The 20,327-nt window shown below is 41.3% G+C and overlaps 1 protein-coding gene across 1 annotated transcript; it reads left to right on the top strand.

The window, feature by feature from the left end:
- Nucleotides 1-8,784: 8,784 nt before the first annotated feature.
- LOC132048911 (uncharacterized) lies at nt 8,785-11,257 on the top strand. Its single transcript, XM_059439592.1, has 6 exons — nt 8,785-8,892; nt 9,031-9,276; nt 9,359-9,419; nt 9,475-10,208; nt 10,391-10,669; nt 10,913-11,257. The coding sequence occupies exons 1-6, from the start codon at nt 8,785-8,787 to the stop codon at nt 11,255-11,257; spliced, it is 1,773 nt and encodes a 590-aa protein (XP_059295575.1).
- The last annotated feature ends 9,070 nt before the right edge of the window (nt 11,258-20,327 follow it).

Below are 20,327 nucleotides of genomic sequence, written 5' to 3' on the forward strand. Positions count from 1 at the left end.
AATCACAAACAAACCAAGTTTTCAGTTCTTAGACTTCTACATTTGAGTTTCTATTAGCTCATTCTACCATTGGAAGGGTTCTATTTGGTAGGGTGATCTTAGATTTTCCATAATGACTGAGAGGGTCATTACACTAAGTAGACGATGAGGTATGTTAAAGCTGTCCCTTTCTTTCTTACGGCATGATCATATTGATTTGAACATATACGAAAGATATCCATAATGATTCCATTCCTAGAATATTAAGAGCTTATGTTCTTGATCTTCTTATGATGTTATTGATCTTGTTCCATGGTTATTGATATTATCTTATGATTGTTGATCTTACCTTATGGTCATTGATTCTTCAAGGTGAGATATGTCGACGATGCTAGTTCCATAATGGTAATCGGAGGTATACCGACCTTATGTCACTCCGGTAGAGTCGTAGCACTTCTTTCAGCTCTCATGAATGCTTTGTGTATATATATATGTAGCTATTTTATGACACCGCGCTACGCTATAATCGGCCGGGTACGACACCGATTGTGCACACCACTACAGTGGGTACGGTATGATGATATCCCAAGAATGGCTAATGATGATGATGCAACCCATAGTGTGGCTTATTTTATATATATATCGGCTGGGTACGACACCTATTGTGCACATCACTACAGTGGGTGCGGTATGATGATATCCCAAGAGTGGCTAATGATGATGATGCGGCCCGTAGTGATATATATATATATATATATATATATATATATATATATATGTGTGTGTGTGTGTGTGTGTGTGTGTGTGTGTGTGTGTGTGTGTGTGTATGAAAATGTTTTTTAAAAGGAAAGCATGCATGTCATCCGCCTTAAGAGGCATTCAGATGTATAGGTTGTCTCTCTTTTATCTCATGTTATTTTCATGTCTTTATTATGTTGTTTTCCATGCCTTACATACTAGGTACATTATTCGTACTGATTTGCTTTTGTCTGTGGGAGTAGCGGTCATGCCCAAAAGTAGACAGGGAGACGATTCAGACCCTTCGGCTGCCTCTTCAGTGCTTGTACAGGAGCACTCCACTTGTTCTGGAGTTGCAGTCTAGCTTGGTATTATTCTTTTGTGTACATTGTGGTATGGCGGGGTCCTGTCTCGTCCTTATTATGTTTTGCACTCCAGTAGAGGCTCATAGACAGATCTGTACAGTTGGATGTTCTATGGTCCTCTTGGTCTGTATTTTGTTGTATCATTATTTTTGATAGCCTTGTCGGCTTATATAATGTCTTGTGTCCCTTCCAGCTTATGATATCCATTAATTAGTAAGTTGTCTCGTGGCGGCCCACATGGCCCACATTCAAGTATGACTATGTGATGCATGTATGTTCTGTGGTGCCGGGTAGGTTAGGTCTGGGTGCCCGTCCCTCCGATTGGGTCGTGGCAAAAGTGGTATCAGAGCAGTTCGTCCTAGGACTGTATATGAGTCGTGTCTTGTAGAGTCTTGTTTATGGGTGTACAGTGCACCACACTTATAAACAGAAGGCTGCAGGACATTTAGGAAGATTGCCTTTCTTTCTCATCTTAGATCGTGCGATAGAGCCATGTTATGAGCCACCACCACGACCCCACCACCCCTCCAATAACCACACACACAGTTTTTATAACTTTTTAAATAAAGGTAAAATTAAATAGGAAGTAGAAAATTCAGGAGGGGGTAGGGGATGTGTGTGGGGGATTGGTTTAGAGAATCAAAAAAGAAAACTTTTAAAAAAATTAATTTTTTTTGGAGGGGGTGGTGGAGTGTCGGGAGGGGGTGGTCATGGGGGTGGGTGGGGAAAAAATAAAAATAAAAAGAAACATTTATTAATTTTTTAAGAAAATAGAAAAAAATTGGGGGTGGGGGTAGGGGGAGTGGTTGGGGGGTGGTGGTGGGGGGAAGGGAGAGGGATGTGGTGGTGTAGAAACCAAAAAGAAAAGAATTAGGGGGGGTTGGGGTGGGGCGGTAGGGGTGGGGTGCCTGGCGGGGGTGGGGCACGGCGTGGGTTGAGTGGTGCATGGGTTGCGGGAGTGGTTAGAGGGTGGGGGTGCATGGTTGCAGAAGTGGTTGGGGTGGGGGGTGCAAAAAAAAAAAAAGTTCAAAACTTATGTTTCAAAATAATTTTTTTTTTTTTTGGGAGGTGGGGTGGTGGGAATGGATGGGGTTTGGTGGGTGGGAGCAGGTTAGATAGTTGGTGGAATGCACTTGTGGACTTGTTTTCCCTATTTTTATTAGGGAAGTCATTTTTCCCATTTTTGAGGAACTTGTTTTCCTAAAGAAAATGTTTTCCAAAATTTTGACCAAACGAACATGAGAAAATTGGAAAACCTTTTCCGAAAAATGTTTTCCTCTATACCGAACACACCCTAAGTGTAAAATGGACAGGGGAGCTCGCTAAGCTCTCCCCAAAGCCAGTCAGGTGAAAGCTATAGACTACGCTCAGTGAGGTAGGGGTCCAAAAAGTGCAAAAAAATGAGAAAAATCATCTATGTCCAAAATGCAAGGGGAGCTCGCACCAAAGCGAGGTAAAGGCTCACCATAGACCGCGTTCGGCAAGCCTGGGGGACCAAAATGCCTCATGCTATAAATTCAACGCTTAACTCGAAATTTTATTTATCAGACATTCCAACTTCGTTCTAAATCCCTAAGCTGTCGTTTTCCTCCACTCCTCATCCTCCCACGTCAAGGTAAGGTCGCTCTAACGATTTCTAAGTTATTCTAACATTTATTCATGATTAGTAAAATGATTCTTCAACCAAAACATAAGATTTCCAAGGCAAATCCTTCTCAAGCAATTCAAAGCTAGAGTTTTGGTGTTCTTCATCAGAGAAGCAGTTTAGTTTGATGGATTGGAGCGATTACAGGTATGTAGGGTTCTATCTACGTATGGGAACAACTTTATTCTTCCCCACGCCACGTTCTTCCATGAAAGTATGAGATTATATCAAACTAGGGTTTTAGCCATGTTCATGATAACCCTAAGTCCATGTGCTATAATACACCATGTTTCTATGAATAGTTCATTATTGTATTTTTGATATTCCACTTTGGTTATTAAGAATCTGTCCGTAATCTATGAAAATCCATACTTTGCATTCCATGGGTCCTTACATGCAAATAATAAATTTTATGTTTATTTTCATAAAATATCCTACATGTCTACACGTTTTCATGCAAGTATATTATGTAACTATATTCATGCTAAAATACAAGTCATGCTTTATGACTTATGGCTTCTTAGCCAACTATATCCACATTCATGTTTTGGGTTGCACAGATTACCGAGAAGGTTTTATACCTAAAACTATATTTGCCAAAGTAAGATAAGGATTGCTCCGCCTATGTTTAGGATGATACCTTCATATTTTCCCCATTGAGGAATTTGGATCCTTTCATGTCATGTTCACGTCTTGTACCCCGGCATGATACAGGACGGCTTAGCTGATCGGGCAGAGATCAGATGCCACGTGTTAACATGGGGGTTACATATCGGTTCTACTAATGCTCTCCCACAAATATTTTTAATCATGTTATATGTATGTATTTATTCATGTCCATGTTCATGACCAGGTTTACGTTTCAGCTTCAGCTCTTATCATGTTATTTCATGCGCCATGTTATTCCATTCAGTTACTTTACATACCAGTACATTCAATGTTCTGATGTCCCTTTTCTATTGCACGGACGCCTGCTTTTCACTATACAGGTACGGATTTACAGGACGACGCATCTACTCAATAGGACATTGCACATATCAGCTTTTGGTGAGCGCCATCTTCTTCGAAGTTTTCTCATTATTTACTTTTATGATAGTTATGCAGCTAAGGTATGCTGGGGGCCTTGTCCCAGCAAGTATGTTTAGCAGTTCAGACTCATGTTAGAGGTTTCATAGACTAGTCAGTTCAGTCGTATTATGTCAGATATTTAGAGTCGTATAGCCACCTTTGTCTTATTATTTATGACAATCCGTATTCATGTTTTAAATTAGTAATATCATTGATATCTATGATATCCCGTGTTTTAGGCTCATCATGTTTTAATTTATATTCCGCTGATGTTTATGCCCCATGTTGATTTAGCAATCCATTTGGTTCGCTCGGTCACATACAGTCTAGCACCGAGTGCCGTGGTTCGGGGCGTGACAAATCTTGGTATCAGAGCCTAGGTTCAAGTGTCTTAGGGAGTCTATGAAACCATGTTTAGTGGGGTCACTTTTATATGTGTGTGGCACCCACACATATAAACAGTTGACCACCAAGGCATCCAGGATTGTCTCATTTCTTTCATACTCTAGATCGTGCAGATAGAGCAGTACCTTAAGGAATCCTTCTAACTTGTGCCAATTACATATTTCAGAAATTGTCTTCTAACAGAATGGCAGCTATGAGCCCAAGGGTACGCTACAGATGCTACCCCAAGTAAGGATTCGCAAACTCAAGACTTGCATCGGGTTCTTTACCCCAGACTTCATCCCCACCGGCCACAGTGAGGTCTGCAGAGGCTCATACTACAGTCACTCTGCTGCCTAGTTCCACTAATATGGACGTTGGGACTGCTAACCAGGTGCTCACCCAATTCATTTCCATGCAAGCTCAGTGTCAGAGAATGACTCCAAACACTGATGCTCATGAGGGGTATGTTATTTCCAGGGTTGGAGAGTTCAGCAATAGAGCTAGCTATGTAGGTAATGTTCACCCTGAAGGATCTCAAGAATGGATGTATGCTATGGTTGTGGCCAGAGGGGCCATTTTCAGAGAGATTGTCCGTCAGCTAGGCAAGGTACCAAAGGTAATGAGGACAGAAGGCAAGAAAAGGATAAGCTAAAGAGGGAGATAGGGAATTTAGCAAGAGAGCTAAGTCCATAGGTAACTTTAACCATAGGAAATCTCGTGAAGGTGGAAACAAGCAGTTCTTTAAGAATGGGTCGCTAGGACCTGCTCTTTCTACGGTCAATGCTCCAATCCCATGGCCCAAGTTTAATTAGAACAATTGGGATTTCGGGGCACCAGACTCACAGCCACAGACCGGTGTGGGCCACCGAGGTTCTAAACACCCTACGTACAACAAGTGTGGAAGGAGTCACCTAGGAATGTGTTGTTCGGGCTTAGATGGTTGCTTTGGATGTAGTCAACAGGGTCATCATCTAAAGGATTGTCCTTCAGCAAGACAGACTACTAGAGGCAGAGGTCGAAACAACCTATATGCTCTAGCAGGTCGTCAGGACCGAAGGGCATCCTCAGACGTAACCATAGGTATGATGATGATAGCACTTATGTAAGACCCCATGAGGCAGCATGTTATATCTTTAGCCACTGGAGAGCATAAATTCATTTCCATAGTTACGAATAGAAAAGAGTCGATGGGCGAGTCTTCAATGGTTCTAAAACATTTCAGTATTGCAAAATAAGGATATGTTTGTGCGACATGAAAATCAAGAGCAGATGATATTGTAATTCGGGGAATAAGTTTAATGTGTTCAATTTTATTTATATTAGAATAATAAAATACTATATTAGGAAGTATTACAAGAAGTAGATATTATTATGAGATAAGAAGATGTGACCGTTCCCTCTTAGGATATGTGAGCAAGGGTTTATCCCAAATGTGTATAATCTGATATGATTTTGAAGTGTAAAGAGAGTGTCGGGTTAGTTGATCCAACTTTTCATTTAAGACAGATGAAACTTCCCTAAGTGTGATACGTGTCTATAGTTCAATAAAAAAAAACAGTATACAACCATAGAAAAGCATCGGCTGTTGAGGGAGTTAGAAATAACCTTATGCTTCACCTTAATATTCTGATCAAAATAAGAGAGCATGATGCTAGCAGGTGGTTAGCAGAAGAATAGCAAGCAAGTTTTGAGTAGATGATGTGCCGTGAAATTATGGCACATTCGATACTTTTTGGCCATAAGTTTTACTTGTTTTTTAGCAAGTCTTGGTCAATTTGATGTGTTTTTGTTATGTTCAGGTGATTGGCATTATAGGAGTCCAAATATGGAGATTTCAGAGAAAAAGAGATGAAAATTTGAAGAAAGACGGGATGTACATCAAAGTACGCCCCGTACCTGTTCCCCGTATTCCAGTGGAAAGTGACTGAAGGTTCTGTTAAAATCTCGCAAAGTACGGGTAGGAATATACGGGACGTACATCAAAGTACGATCCGTACCTTTGTCCCGTACTTCACTGAAGGATGGCAGAGAGGACTGAAGCTCAGAGAAAAAGGACGAGATGAAAGTATGTCCCGTACTTTAAAGGACGGGCTGCAGTCAAGGCGTATTTTTCTCGAGAATTTAAAAAGAACCAGAGCACGTACATTGCAAAGACGGGTCGTACTTCAATATACAGCCCGTACTCTTTCCGAGCGGGTGACGAGTTTAATCCCTGAAGATGAAGGATTTGGGTCTTATAAATAGCCAATAGGGTTTTGAATGTTATTATCACTTTCATAATTTTGAAATCTTGAATTTTGAGACTTGTGTGGAGACAATTTGTTCATAGTACTCTTCAAGGATTTCAAGACAATTACAATCGTTTAATTTCCAGTTTTATTCATAAGGTTCAGTACTATTTCAATTATGCAATCTTCAATCTTTTATTATTTTCTTGTTGCCATGAGTAGCTAAACACCTTTACTAAGGTTGTGAACTCAAGGATGGGTGTTTTGTGATTGGGGATTGTGAATGACATAAGCATAATGGATTGTTAGGGTTCATTTGTTCTTCGTTTTCATCATATAGTTAGTGGTTGCAAATATTAGCTAATGCCATAGACTTTAGTTTATTTGGGAAAATAGCTAGGGTTTGGTAAGAACAAATAACAAGAACTCAAGGCTTTAAACCTTGTTTAATAAATTCACTTAGGAATAAGAGGAATTTACTTGGTATAATTAACCGTTCTTCGTGCATACTTTCTTATCTTTGGAAAAAGCATAGAAAGAAATAATCTTTTCTTATTGGGAAATAGTATAGATTCACATAGAGGTTAAGTGCATCCATACAAACGATCCATTAGAAGTATATCAAGATCGATACCCATGATCATACACTTTATCTAACGGGGACACAACCTTGGTTCTTTTTACCCATATATTTACAACTTTCAATTTCTAGTCACTTTAAATTAGTCCACAAACCAAAATTCCTATAATACTTTTTTCTGGAATACACCAGGACTGCAAGATTAGTATAATACTTATGTAGTAAACTTTTCACACCATATTCTTTGTGGGATTCGACCCCAACCTCGGTGGGTTACTATATTTGACATCGTCCGCTTTGCACTATAAAAAGGTGTAATTTGAGCGTATCAAATTTTGGTGTTGTTGCCGGGGAATACGGATTTGAAATTACTAAATAGTGTTTATTCTTCTTAAAGTCCTTGTCATATTTCAACACACCATGTTTGCTACCTTGTAAACCAGGTGATCATGGCTAACAATGAACTTCCAGTCGATAATGTTTTTGCTGATGAGTCAGAAGCAGAGGAAGACTTTACATCTGCAATAATTCATCCGAGGGTGACTGCTACTACTATTAAGTTTGATAATTCCCTCTATCATATGCTCAAACAAGAGGGATACTTTTGGAATGCAGTTGATGATGACCCTCACCTACATATAACAAACTTTCTGGAGGTATGCACTGAGCATATCCAACGGGGTGTGACTCAAGAAGTGGTCCAACTGAAACTCTTCAAATATTTGTTAGCCAGAGAAGTGAGAAAATGGTTCACAAAGCTGCCCCGAAACTCTATTGCCACATGGGAAGAGATGGTCAAAGTGTTTCTCAGGAAGTGGTATCCCCCGAGTAAAAGAGTTGAAATTCGTGATTAGATTTGCGAGTTCAAACAACGTAATGGGGAACAACTTTTTGAAGCTTGGGTGAGGTATAAAGAATATTTGGATAGGGGTCCAAACCATGGTTTCACAGATCAAATTCTGAAGGAGAAGTTCTACAGAGGGTTGGATCCTATGACCCAAGCAATAGCAAATAATGCTGCTGGCAGGTGTTTCATGAATAAGTCCTATGCTAATATTACTAATATACTTGATCGATTGACTACACGCAGTCAAGAATGGCATTCGAGTAATTCTGATGGGTTATCACTTGGGACACCATTGATTCAAAACATTGTGAAAGATAGCCAGAAAATGCAGCAGACGTTGGCACAACTGGCCACTAGTCTCTCTTTACTGACAAAGAGGCTTGATGAGAGGGACTCAAAGAAGGTAAACGTGTGTGAATATATCTCAGGCATACCGCCTGGAATGGACCAAGTCCAAGAGGGTCCATATCAAGAGGGTCCCCCTCCACCAGTTGAGAATGTTCAATATGCAGACTACATCGCAAAAGGGGAAATTCCTAGTCTAGTTCAAAGATCTGGAGACCTCAATAAGGGCAGGGTGCATACAACAACAACCGTGGGAACTACAATAACAACTATGGTGGAGCGAACCAAGGTAGATACAACAACAACAATGGCAACTTCATAAACAGAAGTTCCAACCCTTACATTCCACCAAAAAGGCAGTCTAATAATCATGGTAGTTCGAGGTTGGAGTCAATGCTTGAAAAAGTGTTGGCAAGTCAGACAAACACCGAAAAGACATTATCTGGGCTATCAGAGACAGTGGTTTCTCATTTAGCAGCTATTCAAAACCTTGAACAACATCGTGCTAGAAAATGAGGACTTCCTAGTGATACTATTCTGGTGTGGAATGTACTTTTGTTATTAGCACGAGGAGTGGTAAAATACTTCAAAGTGTTGACAAGATGGTGATTGCTCTAGATCCAATTATTGAGGAAGAAGAGGCGCATACTAATATGCCTATAGTAGATGATGAGGTCCATGGAGAAGAAAAAGTTATTGATATTCCAGAGGTTGCTGCAGATACAAGGAAACAAACGATAAAAGGGGCTCTTCGCCCTTTGACTCAGATGTACAAAGCAAAACCTCCCTTTCTTCAGAGGTTGGCTTAGAAGAATGATGATGCTAAGTGTTAATATTTCTATGATCAGTTGAAGCAGTTAACGGTGAATTTTTCATTCTTAGATGCGGTCAAAGAGATGCCCGAATGTGCCAAATTTGTGAAAGACCTACTTAGAAAGAAGAGGTTTGTTCAACATGAGATGGTGAATTTAACTCATCGTGTGAGTTCAGTTATTGCTTCCACCACAGTTCAGAAGAAGAGAGATCCAGGGGCGTTTACCATTCCGTGTAATATTGGGCTTCATGCATTCGCTCATGCTCTGTGTGATAATGGAGTGAGTATCAACTTAATTCCCCTTTGATATTTTCAAACAATCCGGATTGAAAATGCCTAGACCGACTTCTATGCGATTACAGATGGCGAACAGATCCATCAAGAAGTCAGTTGGGCTTATAGATGATGTGTTAGTGCAAGTGGGTAAGTTCATGTTGCCTGCTGATTTTTGCTATTCTGGATTATACGGTTGACAAAGATATTCCCATCATCTTGGGAAGACCCTTCCTTGCTACGGGCAGAGCGCTTATGGACTCTGAAAAGAATGAAATCAAGTTCCCAGTAAATGATGAAGAAGTGAATTTCCAAGCAAGCAAGGGGATGAAGTTGCTAAGTGCTTATGAGAGAATCTCAGTTATTGATTCGTTTGATGGGATTGATGATGCTGTCGAACATAAAATGGAAGAAGAAAGTCTGGGAAAAGTTTTTGCGGCGGTTCTGGTGAACTTTGATGCTGATGATATGAAGGGCTACGTGGAAATTATAAATGCGCTTGAGCGTCTGGGTTCTTACACTTACCACCCAAGAAAATTGGGTCTTGACCTTGCAAATAGAACTACTCCATCAGCTAAGTCTTCTATTGTTGAGCCACCAAAGCTTGAGATTAAGCAGCTGCCATTACACTTGAGGTATGAGTTCCTTGGTCCGAACAAGATATTGCCAGTGATCGTTTCAGCATTACTGACTGAGGAACAAATTGAGCAATTAGTGGAGATTTTGCGTGAGTATAGACGTGCTATTGGTTGGACCATAGCAGACATTCGGGGTATTTCTTCTGGTATTTGTGAGCATAAAATTCAGCTAGAGGAGGACAGCAAGCCGAGTGTTGAACATCAGCGGAGATTGAACCAGAACATGCAAGAGGTCGTGAAAAAGGAGATCATAAAGTGGTTAGATGCTGGGGTAGTATATCCGATTGCAGACAGCAAGTGGGTGAGTCTTGTTTAATATGTTCCAAAGAAAGGAGGCATCATTGTGGTGCCTAATTCAAAGAATGAATTGATTCCCACTCGTACAGTTACTGGATGGCGTGTTTGCATGGACTATAGGAAGTTGAATTCAGCTACTTGTAAAAACTATTTTCCCATGTCTTTCATTGATCAGATGCTGGATAGGCTTGCTGGGAGATCTTACTATTGTTTCCTAGATGGGTACTGCGCTACAATCAGATCAACATTGCCTTAAAAGATCAAGAGAAGACGACTTTCACTTGTCCTTATGGGACGTTTGCGTTCAATCGAATGCCTTTTGGGTTGTGTAATACACCAGCAACTTTTCAGAGGTGCATGATGTCGATCTTTTCTAACATGGTAGAAGATTTCTTGAAAGTGTTCATGGATGATTTCTCTGTTATGGGCGATTCATTTGATGATTGTCTTGACCATCTGGGTCAAGTGCTGAAAAGATGTGAAGAGACAAATCTCGTGCTAAATTGGGAGAAGTGCCACATTATGTTAAACGAAGGGATCATCCTCAGTATCTGAAAAGGGAATTGAGGTCGATCAAGAAAAGATAGATGTGATTGCAAAACTTCCTCTACCCATCTCAGTCAAAGGCGTCCGGAGTTTCTTGGGACATGCTGGGTTCTATAGGCGCTTCATCAAAGATTTCTCTAAATTGCTAACTTGATATGCAAGCTTCTTGAAAAAGAGGCTAAGTTTGTGTTTGATGACAAGTGTCAAGTGGCATTTAATCTATTGAAGGAGCGTCTCACTTCTGCTCCTGTTATTGTTACTCCTAATTGGTCCCTGGCTTTTGAGTTGATGTGTGATGCTAGTGATTTCGCGATAGGTGCTGTGCTTAGCCAGAGGCACAATAAAATTATGCACCCGATCTATTATGCTAGTAGGACTCTTAATGCGGCGCAGATGAACTACACGGTGACTGAGCAAGATCTTCTTGCTATAGTGTATGCTTTTGAGAAATTTCGATCCTATCTGTTGGGTCCAAGGTTATGGTGTACACCAATCATGCTGCGTTGAGGTATCTTATGGCAAATAAAGAATCAAAGCCACGACTGATTCGTTGGGTCCTTTTGTTGCAAGAGTTCGATTTTGAGGTGAAAGATCGAAAAGGGTCCGAAAATCAGGTTGATGACCATCTCTATAGGCTTGAGGAAACTGGGGTGCCAGCAGAAGAACTTGATATTGATGATGCTTTTCCAGATGAGCAAGTTTTGGTGGTGTCTATGCAAGTGGCACCTTGGTATGCAGATTTTGCTAATTACTTGGTGACTAGTATCATTCCTGATGAGATCAAATCTTATCAGAAAAAGTAGTTTTTATGGGATTCTCATCAGTACTATTGGGATGAACCATACTTATTCAGAACATGCGCTGATAACATTATTCAGTGTTGTGTTCTAGAGAGTGAGGTATTGGAGATTTTGAATGCTTGCCACGACTCTCCAGTTGGGGGACATCATAATGGTACAAGGACTGCTGCAAAGGTTCTCGAATGTGGTTACTATTGGCCTACTCTCTTTCATGATGCTAATTTAATGGTGCGTTCTTGTGATCAGTGCCAACGGCAGGGGAATATTGGTAGGAGACAAGAGATGCCTATGAACTTTATAATGGAAGTTAAGGTGTTCGATGTTTGGGGGATTGATTTTATGGGGCCCTTTGTAAGCTCTTGTGGCATGAAGTACATATTGGTGTCTGTTGACTATGTTTCTAAATGGGTAGAAGCAGTGGCTTTACCTGATGACGAAGCCAAGAGTGTCATGGGATTCTTGAAAAAGAACATAGTTACTCGTTTTGGTACCCCAAAAGAGATAATCAGTGATGGTGGTTCTCACTTTTGCAACAAAGACTTTGCGGGATTGATAGAGAAGTATGGAGTCAAGCATAGGGTAGCAACCCTTGTCATCCTCAGACAAGTGGGAAAGTTGAAGTCTCTAATCGGGAGATAAAGAGTATTTTAGCAAAAATGGTGAATGCGAACAAAACTGATTGGGCCTGCAAGCTCGATGATGCTCTACAGGCTTACCGGACTGCCTTCAAGACTCCGATTGCGATTTTGCCTTTCAAGCTAGTTTTGGTAAAGCATGTCACCTACCAGTTGAACTTTGACATAAAGCCATGTGGGCCTTGGAAATTGAATATAAATTAGGAAGAAGCGACCAAACTCAGGTTATTTCAACTCAATGAGATCGATGAGTTCCGCTACCAAGCTTACGAAAGCGTAGCATTATACAAAGAGAGGATGAAGTAGTATCATGACAAGAAAATCCTGAAGCGAGAATTTTACAAGGGTGATCCGGTCCTGCTATTTAACTCTAGATTGAAGCTGCTACTGGGCAAATTGAAATCACGGTAGTGAGGTCCATTTAAAATGGTAAGTGTCTCACCCCATGGAGCAATTGAATTGAAGTCCGAAGATGGAACTCGGGCATTTAAATTTAACGGGCAGAGGGTGAAGTACTACCATGGTTGCATATCAGGGAATAGAATTGTAGACTGATATCGGTTGAAGCACCTTGGAACAAATGCTGACTCGGCGAGTCCTGACCAAGAGTAAATTGGTAACACCATCGTGCTGCGATGTTAAATCAAGTGCTTCATGGGAGGCAACCCATGTTCTACAGCTTTCCCTAGAGTAGTGTAACATTTGTTCATTTTGTAGGAAGCACCAGAGAAAAGTGAAGTTCAACGGTCCAAGTCAGGCTGAAAAGTACGTCCCGTACTTTATTGTACGGGGCGTGATTCTTGCCCGTACTTGTCGAGGAAAACTTGCTAAACTCACTGGAAATAAACTCAAAGTACGGGATAAAAGAACGACCATACTTTATTGTACGTCCCGTACGTTGTCCTCGTACCTTGACAAGGATGCAAAGGTGGGCACTATAAGTTGGCGGCCAAGTACGTGATGCAATGTATGCCCCGTACTTCATTGTACGTGGCGTACTTATATCATGTACTTTATCAGGTAAGTAGAATGGGATTACTGGGATTAAACAGCAAGATACGTGCTAATAGTACGTCCCGTACTTCATTGTACAGGACATACCTTTTCCGTGTAAATATTTTGAGTTAAAAAAAAAAATCAAAAAACGGGAATTTCAAATAAAAGAAACGAACGGTTTCTTTCCCTCTTCCACAGTAACTCTTCAACCTTCCACCTTCCACCCACGACTTCATAACCCCAACACCCACCATTACTACCACCCATTAACTCCTACTCACCCCAATTCACTCCCTAAACGCGCTATATAATCTCACAATCACTGAAGCACACACTTTCATCTTTTGTACCCAACAAGTAAGTGGAGGGAAAGGAACTTGTATCAACCTTTGTCGTATAGTCATTATTCTCATCATAGTTTAACTCTCAGGTATGTTGATCTAGTTTGTTTTTTTTATTGATTGTCGGGTAGTTGTATATTAGTAAATTTTGTGTTTTGGATCATGGGTATGCATAATTCGGGGTGGGGATTGGTATGCTGTCGTGATTATAGAAGTCGTGGGGGAGAATATTTCATATCCCCACTAGGTTGGAGGGCATTCCAACGAATGGCCCGCCAACTTCTCGATAAATTGTCACAAAGAAAAAAAATAAAACGGGTGAAGTCTGAGTAACCCGCGCCCCAAAACCCCTTAATTGAAGCATGAAAGAAGTTATTTACGTGCTGGTGATGTTGTGTAAGTCGCTGGAAATCAATAGAGGATCTGATGGCAGTTCTTAAGAGTACGTAATGAATGTACGGGATGTACTCTATTGTACGTCGCGTACATTAATCATGTACTTCAATAGAAGATTACAGAAACTGCTGAGTTGTATACCTGCAAGTACATGGACACTGTACGTCCCGTACTTTATTGTACATCACTTACCTTGACCACGTACTTCAGTAGAACATAACAAAAATTGCTAAATTGTATACTTCTAAGTATGTGCACAAAGTACGTCTCGTACATCAATGTACGTCGCGTACCTTGTGCCCGTACTTCAAAATATGCCCCGTACTTTGAATGTACGGCTTACACAGGTGAAGCACTACATTTGCAAGCGAAGAACTTGCCGCTTCTTTCGTGATTTCTGTCCTAACTATCTAACACACTTAATATTTTCCTTCACAGGTATGCCACCCAAACACAGAGGTAGTAGCCCTGCACATGTTACACCCTATAGTTTTGTATGTTGAGATTCGAGCAACCTTTCAGGAGTTATGTGAGATTATATGTGTTTATCTAATGGTTATGAGGGTTTAAGTTCATGTAATAAGCTATGGACGGATTGGAGGATGAGGGATTTAAGAAAATTAAGTTTGTTAGAATTTTGGAGAAAATATGAAGGGAAATTTTGGCCCAACTTGGAGAAAGAATATTTTTTAGTATATGCGAAGCAAAGCAAAAGCCTAAAGTGAAGTTCATGAAGTGTAGTTTCCAACACAACAAACCGCACATCGATCTGATGTCGGAATACAGAATTATGAGCATTTTAAGATGGGCTATCAGAGCAGGGAATTAACCCTACGCCAATGCGCCTGAAGGTGGCACGAACGCGCAGAGGAGGACACAGCAACCCAGCGCGAATGCGCCACAAGGCAGCGCGATCGCGCTGAGCAATTTTTGAGTCAGTGCTAACCGACTCTAGCCAAGTATAAAAGGGGGTTTACCCCCTTATTTTCAGACCAAACACCCCTCTAAAGTTCCTAAATATTCTGGAACTCTTTCCCAACTTCCGTCCACTAAATTTTACCGCGAATTAAGTGAAATCTCCGAATTTAGGTTCGGACAGTATAGTTGTGATTATAAAATCGTATTGCGGTGAAACTTGGCTTGGATTCAAGGTGATAATTGAATATATTACAGTTCTAGTGGGTGAAAGGTATGAATCTTTCCTTATTAATATTGAATTAAGCTTAGTTAGGGAGGAAAAGTTATTAAATGATCGTATAATGAATTTATGGGTTGAGGAATGGGAAAACATCGTGTGGGATGTTTTATGGAATATATTGGTATTGATAATATTATTGTTGATGTTAGTATTATTGTTATTATTGTTGGTTACTGGATTGTGATTTCGGGCTAGGCATATAAATAGGGGAGATGTTGCCCGAATTTCGGCAGATTCTAAAAGGATTTTAATTAAAGGCTTGAGACAAGTGTATGATGGTGAGCCTAACAATAGTATGAATGATTTTATATGTATATTACGAGACTACGAACGATCTTAAGTAGATTGCAAGCCAGGAGGTAGGTTGGAAAGTAGGAAAATAAGCTTCCAGGTATGTTAACGCTAAACCCCCTTCTTTCTTAAGGCATGATCCCTTTGTTGTGAACCTATATATGGTATCCTCAATAACTCCATTTCTAAAATACCAAAGCTTACAGTTCCCAATGTTCCTATGATATCATTGAACTTGTTTCATGGCTATTGATGTTATTCATTGATGTTGATCTCATCGTATGATTTTGTTCCTTCAAGGTGAGATGTGTTCATGATGATGGTTTCATAATAATAATCCAACAAGTTTAGGAACAGGTTCTTAAGGAATGTTTATAGGACAGGAATAGAGTGCTAGCAGAGGATCCCTAATGAGGTAGTTAATGTTCGAGGAGAGGTTTATGTTGTACCTTAGGATTTAGTTATTGTGTAGTCAAGCGAGAAGGAGTACTAATAGCCTAAGATGTGCTTATAAGTCTTATGTGCTTAGTAGACCCTACGGGTTAAGTGTTGACTATGGGAAGTATATAGAGATTACTTGTAGAAGTTTGGTTATGATGACGATTATAAATTACCACTGGTCTACGACCAGTCGGGCAGACGTTATCACCGGGCTACAGTCGGTTGGGCAGATATGTGTTTACCACCATGCTACGGCTGGTTGGGCAGTTATTACCACCGTGCTATGGTCGGTCGGGCAGTTACCACTGATCAGTTGGGCAGTTGCGCTCACCGTCGGGCGGTAATCGACAGGTTACCATCGTACTGCGGCCGGTTGGGCGATTACCACGCGATCGGTTGGACGATTAGCGGGCGATAAGTAAGTTAGAGATACAGTATTGTACATGATGTAGTGGAAGATATGAGAATATTAAGAGACATGCGTACTAGATTCTCATTGGTAAGTCAGAAGTGCCTGTTGGACTCTTATCCTTCTTCTTGCAGTATATATTTATTATCATACATTTCCTCCTTACATACTCAATACATTATTCATACTGACGTCCTTTCTTGTGGACGCTGCGTTCATGCCTACAGGTGCAGATAAACGAGACGAGGATTTACCCTAGTAGGCTGCTTTCAGGTACTAGTTTTGATTGGTGGGCTCCACTTCTTCCTGGAGCATTGCCGAGTCTGGGTTGTATATGTATTTTGTGTTAAGGGTATGTCGGGGGCCCTGTCCCGACTTATGTACTTCAGTCATGTTCATAGAGGCTTTGCAGACAGATTCCTGTGTACAACTCAGTTATGTTTTGTTAGTGGATATGTTGACGTCGCAAGCCCATTGTACATATACGTATGCATGATATTATATTCATAGTTGGCCTTCTTGGCCTTATTTTTCCATTGGAGACATAGATGACGCGAGTCACAGTTTGGTTCGCTCAGCCCCAATAGGGCGTCGGGTGCCAATAACGCCTCACCAAGGTTGGGGTGTGACAACACAGGCAAGAAGGGCAGGGTTACCACGCGCTCAAAGATGTTCCCTTGAACCAAGAGTTGTCTGACGAAGACAACAGGACTTTGAAACAACTTAGAGCCTCAACTCAAGCCCGAGCTAACCCAGTATAGGTGTCCTCCCAGTCTGAAGAGGAGGACTCCTCTAGCTCAGATGAAGAAGGGTCCGAGCCGAAACAAGTTCGAGCATCAGAACTAGCTTGGAGACCAGTGGTAATCCCTACCACCCCCCAAGAAATGGCAGACTATCGAAAAGAGAAAGAAAGCCGGAGAAGGGCTAAAGCGAAGGATGCCCATCGATTCTCAGTAGAAGGCCCACGAGAGCGGTTTGACAAGGGCATTGAAAGTATAAAGAAAGGGGGTGCTCCTAGGCTAAATATTTAGGAAGAAAGGCGAATAGGATTCCGGGACTTGGAGGATCACCCGCAGATCAGGGAACTGCTGACCCACTACAAGCTAGAGGTCTTCAACAGCGAACTGGCGAATATTGCCCAATGCTCGGGCAGGAATTCTATGCCAATTATCGTGCACACTTGAGCACCACTGTGAAGCCAGGAATGCTGAAGCAGGATGTCCCACTGGCGGACAAGGTTGTGGTTGGAAAGGTGAACGTGGATATATCACCCGCTACCATAAAAAGGCACTATTTTAGGGCTGAGTTTACTTCACCTCTTTGCACGGTTGAGTACAATGATAAGATTAATATGAGGATGACACAATCAATAACGGACTGGTTAGCCTCAGTCATAGCCAAGGGTGACCCACGATGGTTGAGAACAAAGTCAAAGATATTCAAGAACACTCTGTCACTTGAGGCAAAGTTTTGGTGGGGTGTAGTGCGGTTCCGGATACTTCCTACACAAAGTGACAATTCACTCACCCCCAATGGAGTGGTGGCAGTGGAAGCTCTCATGACCCGCTACCCACTGTACATAGGGATGATGATTGAGTGAGAGATTCGGGATAGAGCACAGTACGAGGCCACTCCATTGGTATATCCGTGCCTTATCACTGCTCTATGTCGACAGGAAAATGTGGAACCACTACCTCTTATAGCCCATTGTGTCGTAGCCACTAACATGTATGACATCTACAAAACAAAAAGAGGAGGAGAAAAAAGAGAAGAAAGCTGAATTGTTACTTGAGGGTCCAGCCGCAGCAGTGCCTGAGGAACAAGTTGAGGATGAACATCAGGCAAATTTTGGGGCCACGGGAGTTGATACCACCGAGGCGCCCGCCTCTGAGGTACTTCCCACAGCAGTGACCCATTGTCCGGCCGCCACTGATACCACTACTCCTGTAGGTCCTCATGCTAGCACTGCACCCTTGCATCCGTCTGGGGAACAGAGAGCCCAAACTATTCCTCCAACCACCCAGCAGTCTTCCCAAGACCCATTTCCATTCAACAAGGATAATTTTTTACTAGTGGTGGCTCATGCTACGCAAGCTGACGAGCAATCAAAGATTTTAGCTCGACAGATTGAGAGGTATGTGAAGAAGCAGATAGAAATCGCCTTAGCACCTGTTACAGTCGCTTCCAACCAGGCCCAGGAGTTATATCAGGAGATACTTGACATATTTGAGGCACGATTGGCTACTATGGAGTGTGTGGGTCCAGGTGGTGATTTGATGGGTATGAGAGCTGAGCCAAACCGGCTAAAGGCCGATATGCTGTCATTACAGACTCGTGAGCAGAGTGTTGTGGAGGAGCCCCCGCAGCCGAGCAAAGTGGACCTCTCATCATTGATAAATGTGATGAGTTTGATGCTCGAAGAGGATACCACACCCCGAGCTGACAGAGGGAAACAGGTAGTGGGAGACGAAGTTCCTCGGGTGACAGAGTTGGAGATTCTGGCCCGGACAGCGGAGGAGGAGGAGGAGCATATTCAGATTGCTATGGATAAATCCATGTTTAACAGTTGCCCTCCAAAGACCGATCATCAGTATTACTGATGCATCCACTAGTAGCACCATGAGGGATGAGTTAGCATTAGCCTCAGTCCAGACATCCGGGAGACCAGCGCCTCCGACTGACCCTAGCACCTAGTGCTGCTAGGTCCCTTACCCTTAGAGTATTTACAGTTGATGCATTAGGGACATTGCATGATTTTCAGTTAGGGTGGGGATTTATGGTGTTGTTGTAGTGTAAATATTTGTTTAGGAACCCCCTCGGCCTTTCTTTGCCAGGGGTCTTTTCCCGAGGGTTTTATTTTTTCAAAACTGGCATGTTTAGGTTGTTGTTTAGGTTCAGTAGAGTATTTTTGACTTATTTGGTATTGTTCTGTAACTGTTGGCATGTTGTTTGTGGTGTGTTAAAAATTTTGGACCCCTCGAAAATTTAAAAAATGCATACTTAGAAACAACTATTGATTGGCATGATTTGAATCTTTGTATGACATTATTATTATTGGGGTATTGTGTGCAACGAATGAATACTTAGGACGTCACAATTGTATATGATCGTCCTTATGCCAATGTGTGTGTGAGCTATTAGTTTTATTCTATTTATGCATGTATAATTTAGAACTTACTCGGTTGGTCTTGTTTAAATCCGAAAGTTAGTTTGGTTGTGAGATGATCTTAGGCTTTCTTTGTGTAAATAGTCACTTTGCCTAAATAAGCCTGACCATATAATTGTAAATATCCCTACTTTGCCCTTTTTGAGCCTTTTTGACTTTTTTCTTGGCTGGCCAATAATGAAACCTTACCCTTTGTGAAATCAATCCACCTTCACACCCATTCCCTCCTTAATGCTACTAGATAGATGAGCCAAAATGCCTAATTTAGGGATGAAATAAAAGTGAAGTAGATGTTAAAAACATAAGTTGGGGTAGTGGAGCTTGCTAGTTGAGATTCGATGTGGTGGTTGCTTATGTGTAAAAAAAATTAATAGAAAAATCAAAAAAGTGTGACATAAAAGGAATTATAAGTTGATTAGGAATAAAACCACATTGAGGTCGAAAACTTGAGAGAAAATAAAGGGGTTGAATAAGAGGCGAATTAAGGTGAAGAGATGTTGTAGTGTTCAAGGAGGGTTAGTCACTAATACCCAAAAAGTATCCTACCTGTCCCTAAGCCTACATTACAAGCCAAAACAAGACCTAACGTAATCAAAACCGAACGAACCTAGGATGAAAGTATAGAAAATAAGGGCAAGCCTATGGTATTTGCATGTGTAGATATGAACTTCTTTGTGAATGTGAGTGTTTTTCTCTTCTCTTTCGTCTTCGTCCCATTATTGTGGTATATATGTGTGTTGGGACATTGTTTGGTCGATGTGAGGGCATATGGATGATAATTGATCAAAAAGAAGTGACCTCCTATCGTAGCGTTTGTGTGCATCATAATATGTTCGATAATGTAATGTCATGCATTGAAGCATCATTGTTAGTCGTAGCATTCCTGAGTTGAGCAATTTGTTTG

This window comes from Lycium ferocissimum, chromosome 3, assembly GCF_029784015.1.
Source record: "Lycium ferocissimum isolate CSIRO_LF1 chromosome 3, AGI_CSIRO_Lferr_CH_V1, whole genome shotgun sequence".
Lineage (NCBI taxonomy): Eukaryota > Viridiplantae > Streptophyta > Magnoliopsida > Solanales > Solanaceae > Lycium > Lycium ferocissimum.

Excerpts from the sequence above, each read along its gene's own strand:
- LOC132048911 (XM_059439592.1), top strand. The coding sequence starts at position 8,785 with ATGGTGATTGCTCTAGATCCAATTATTGAGGAAGAAGAGGCGCATACT. Across the intron at positions 8,893-9,030 it reads AAGTTATTGATATTCCAGAG|TTGAAGCAGTTAACGGTGAA; the intron begins GTTGCTGCAGAT and ends TTCTATGATCAG. Across the intron at positions 9,420-9,474 it reads TGATGTGTTAGTGCAAGTGG|ATATTCCCATCATCTTGGGA; the intron begins GTAAGTTCATGT and ends CGGTTGACAAAG.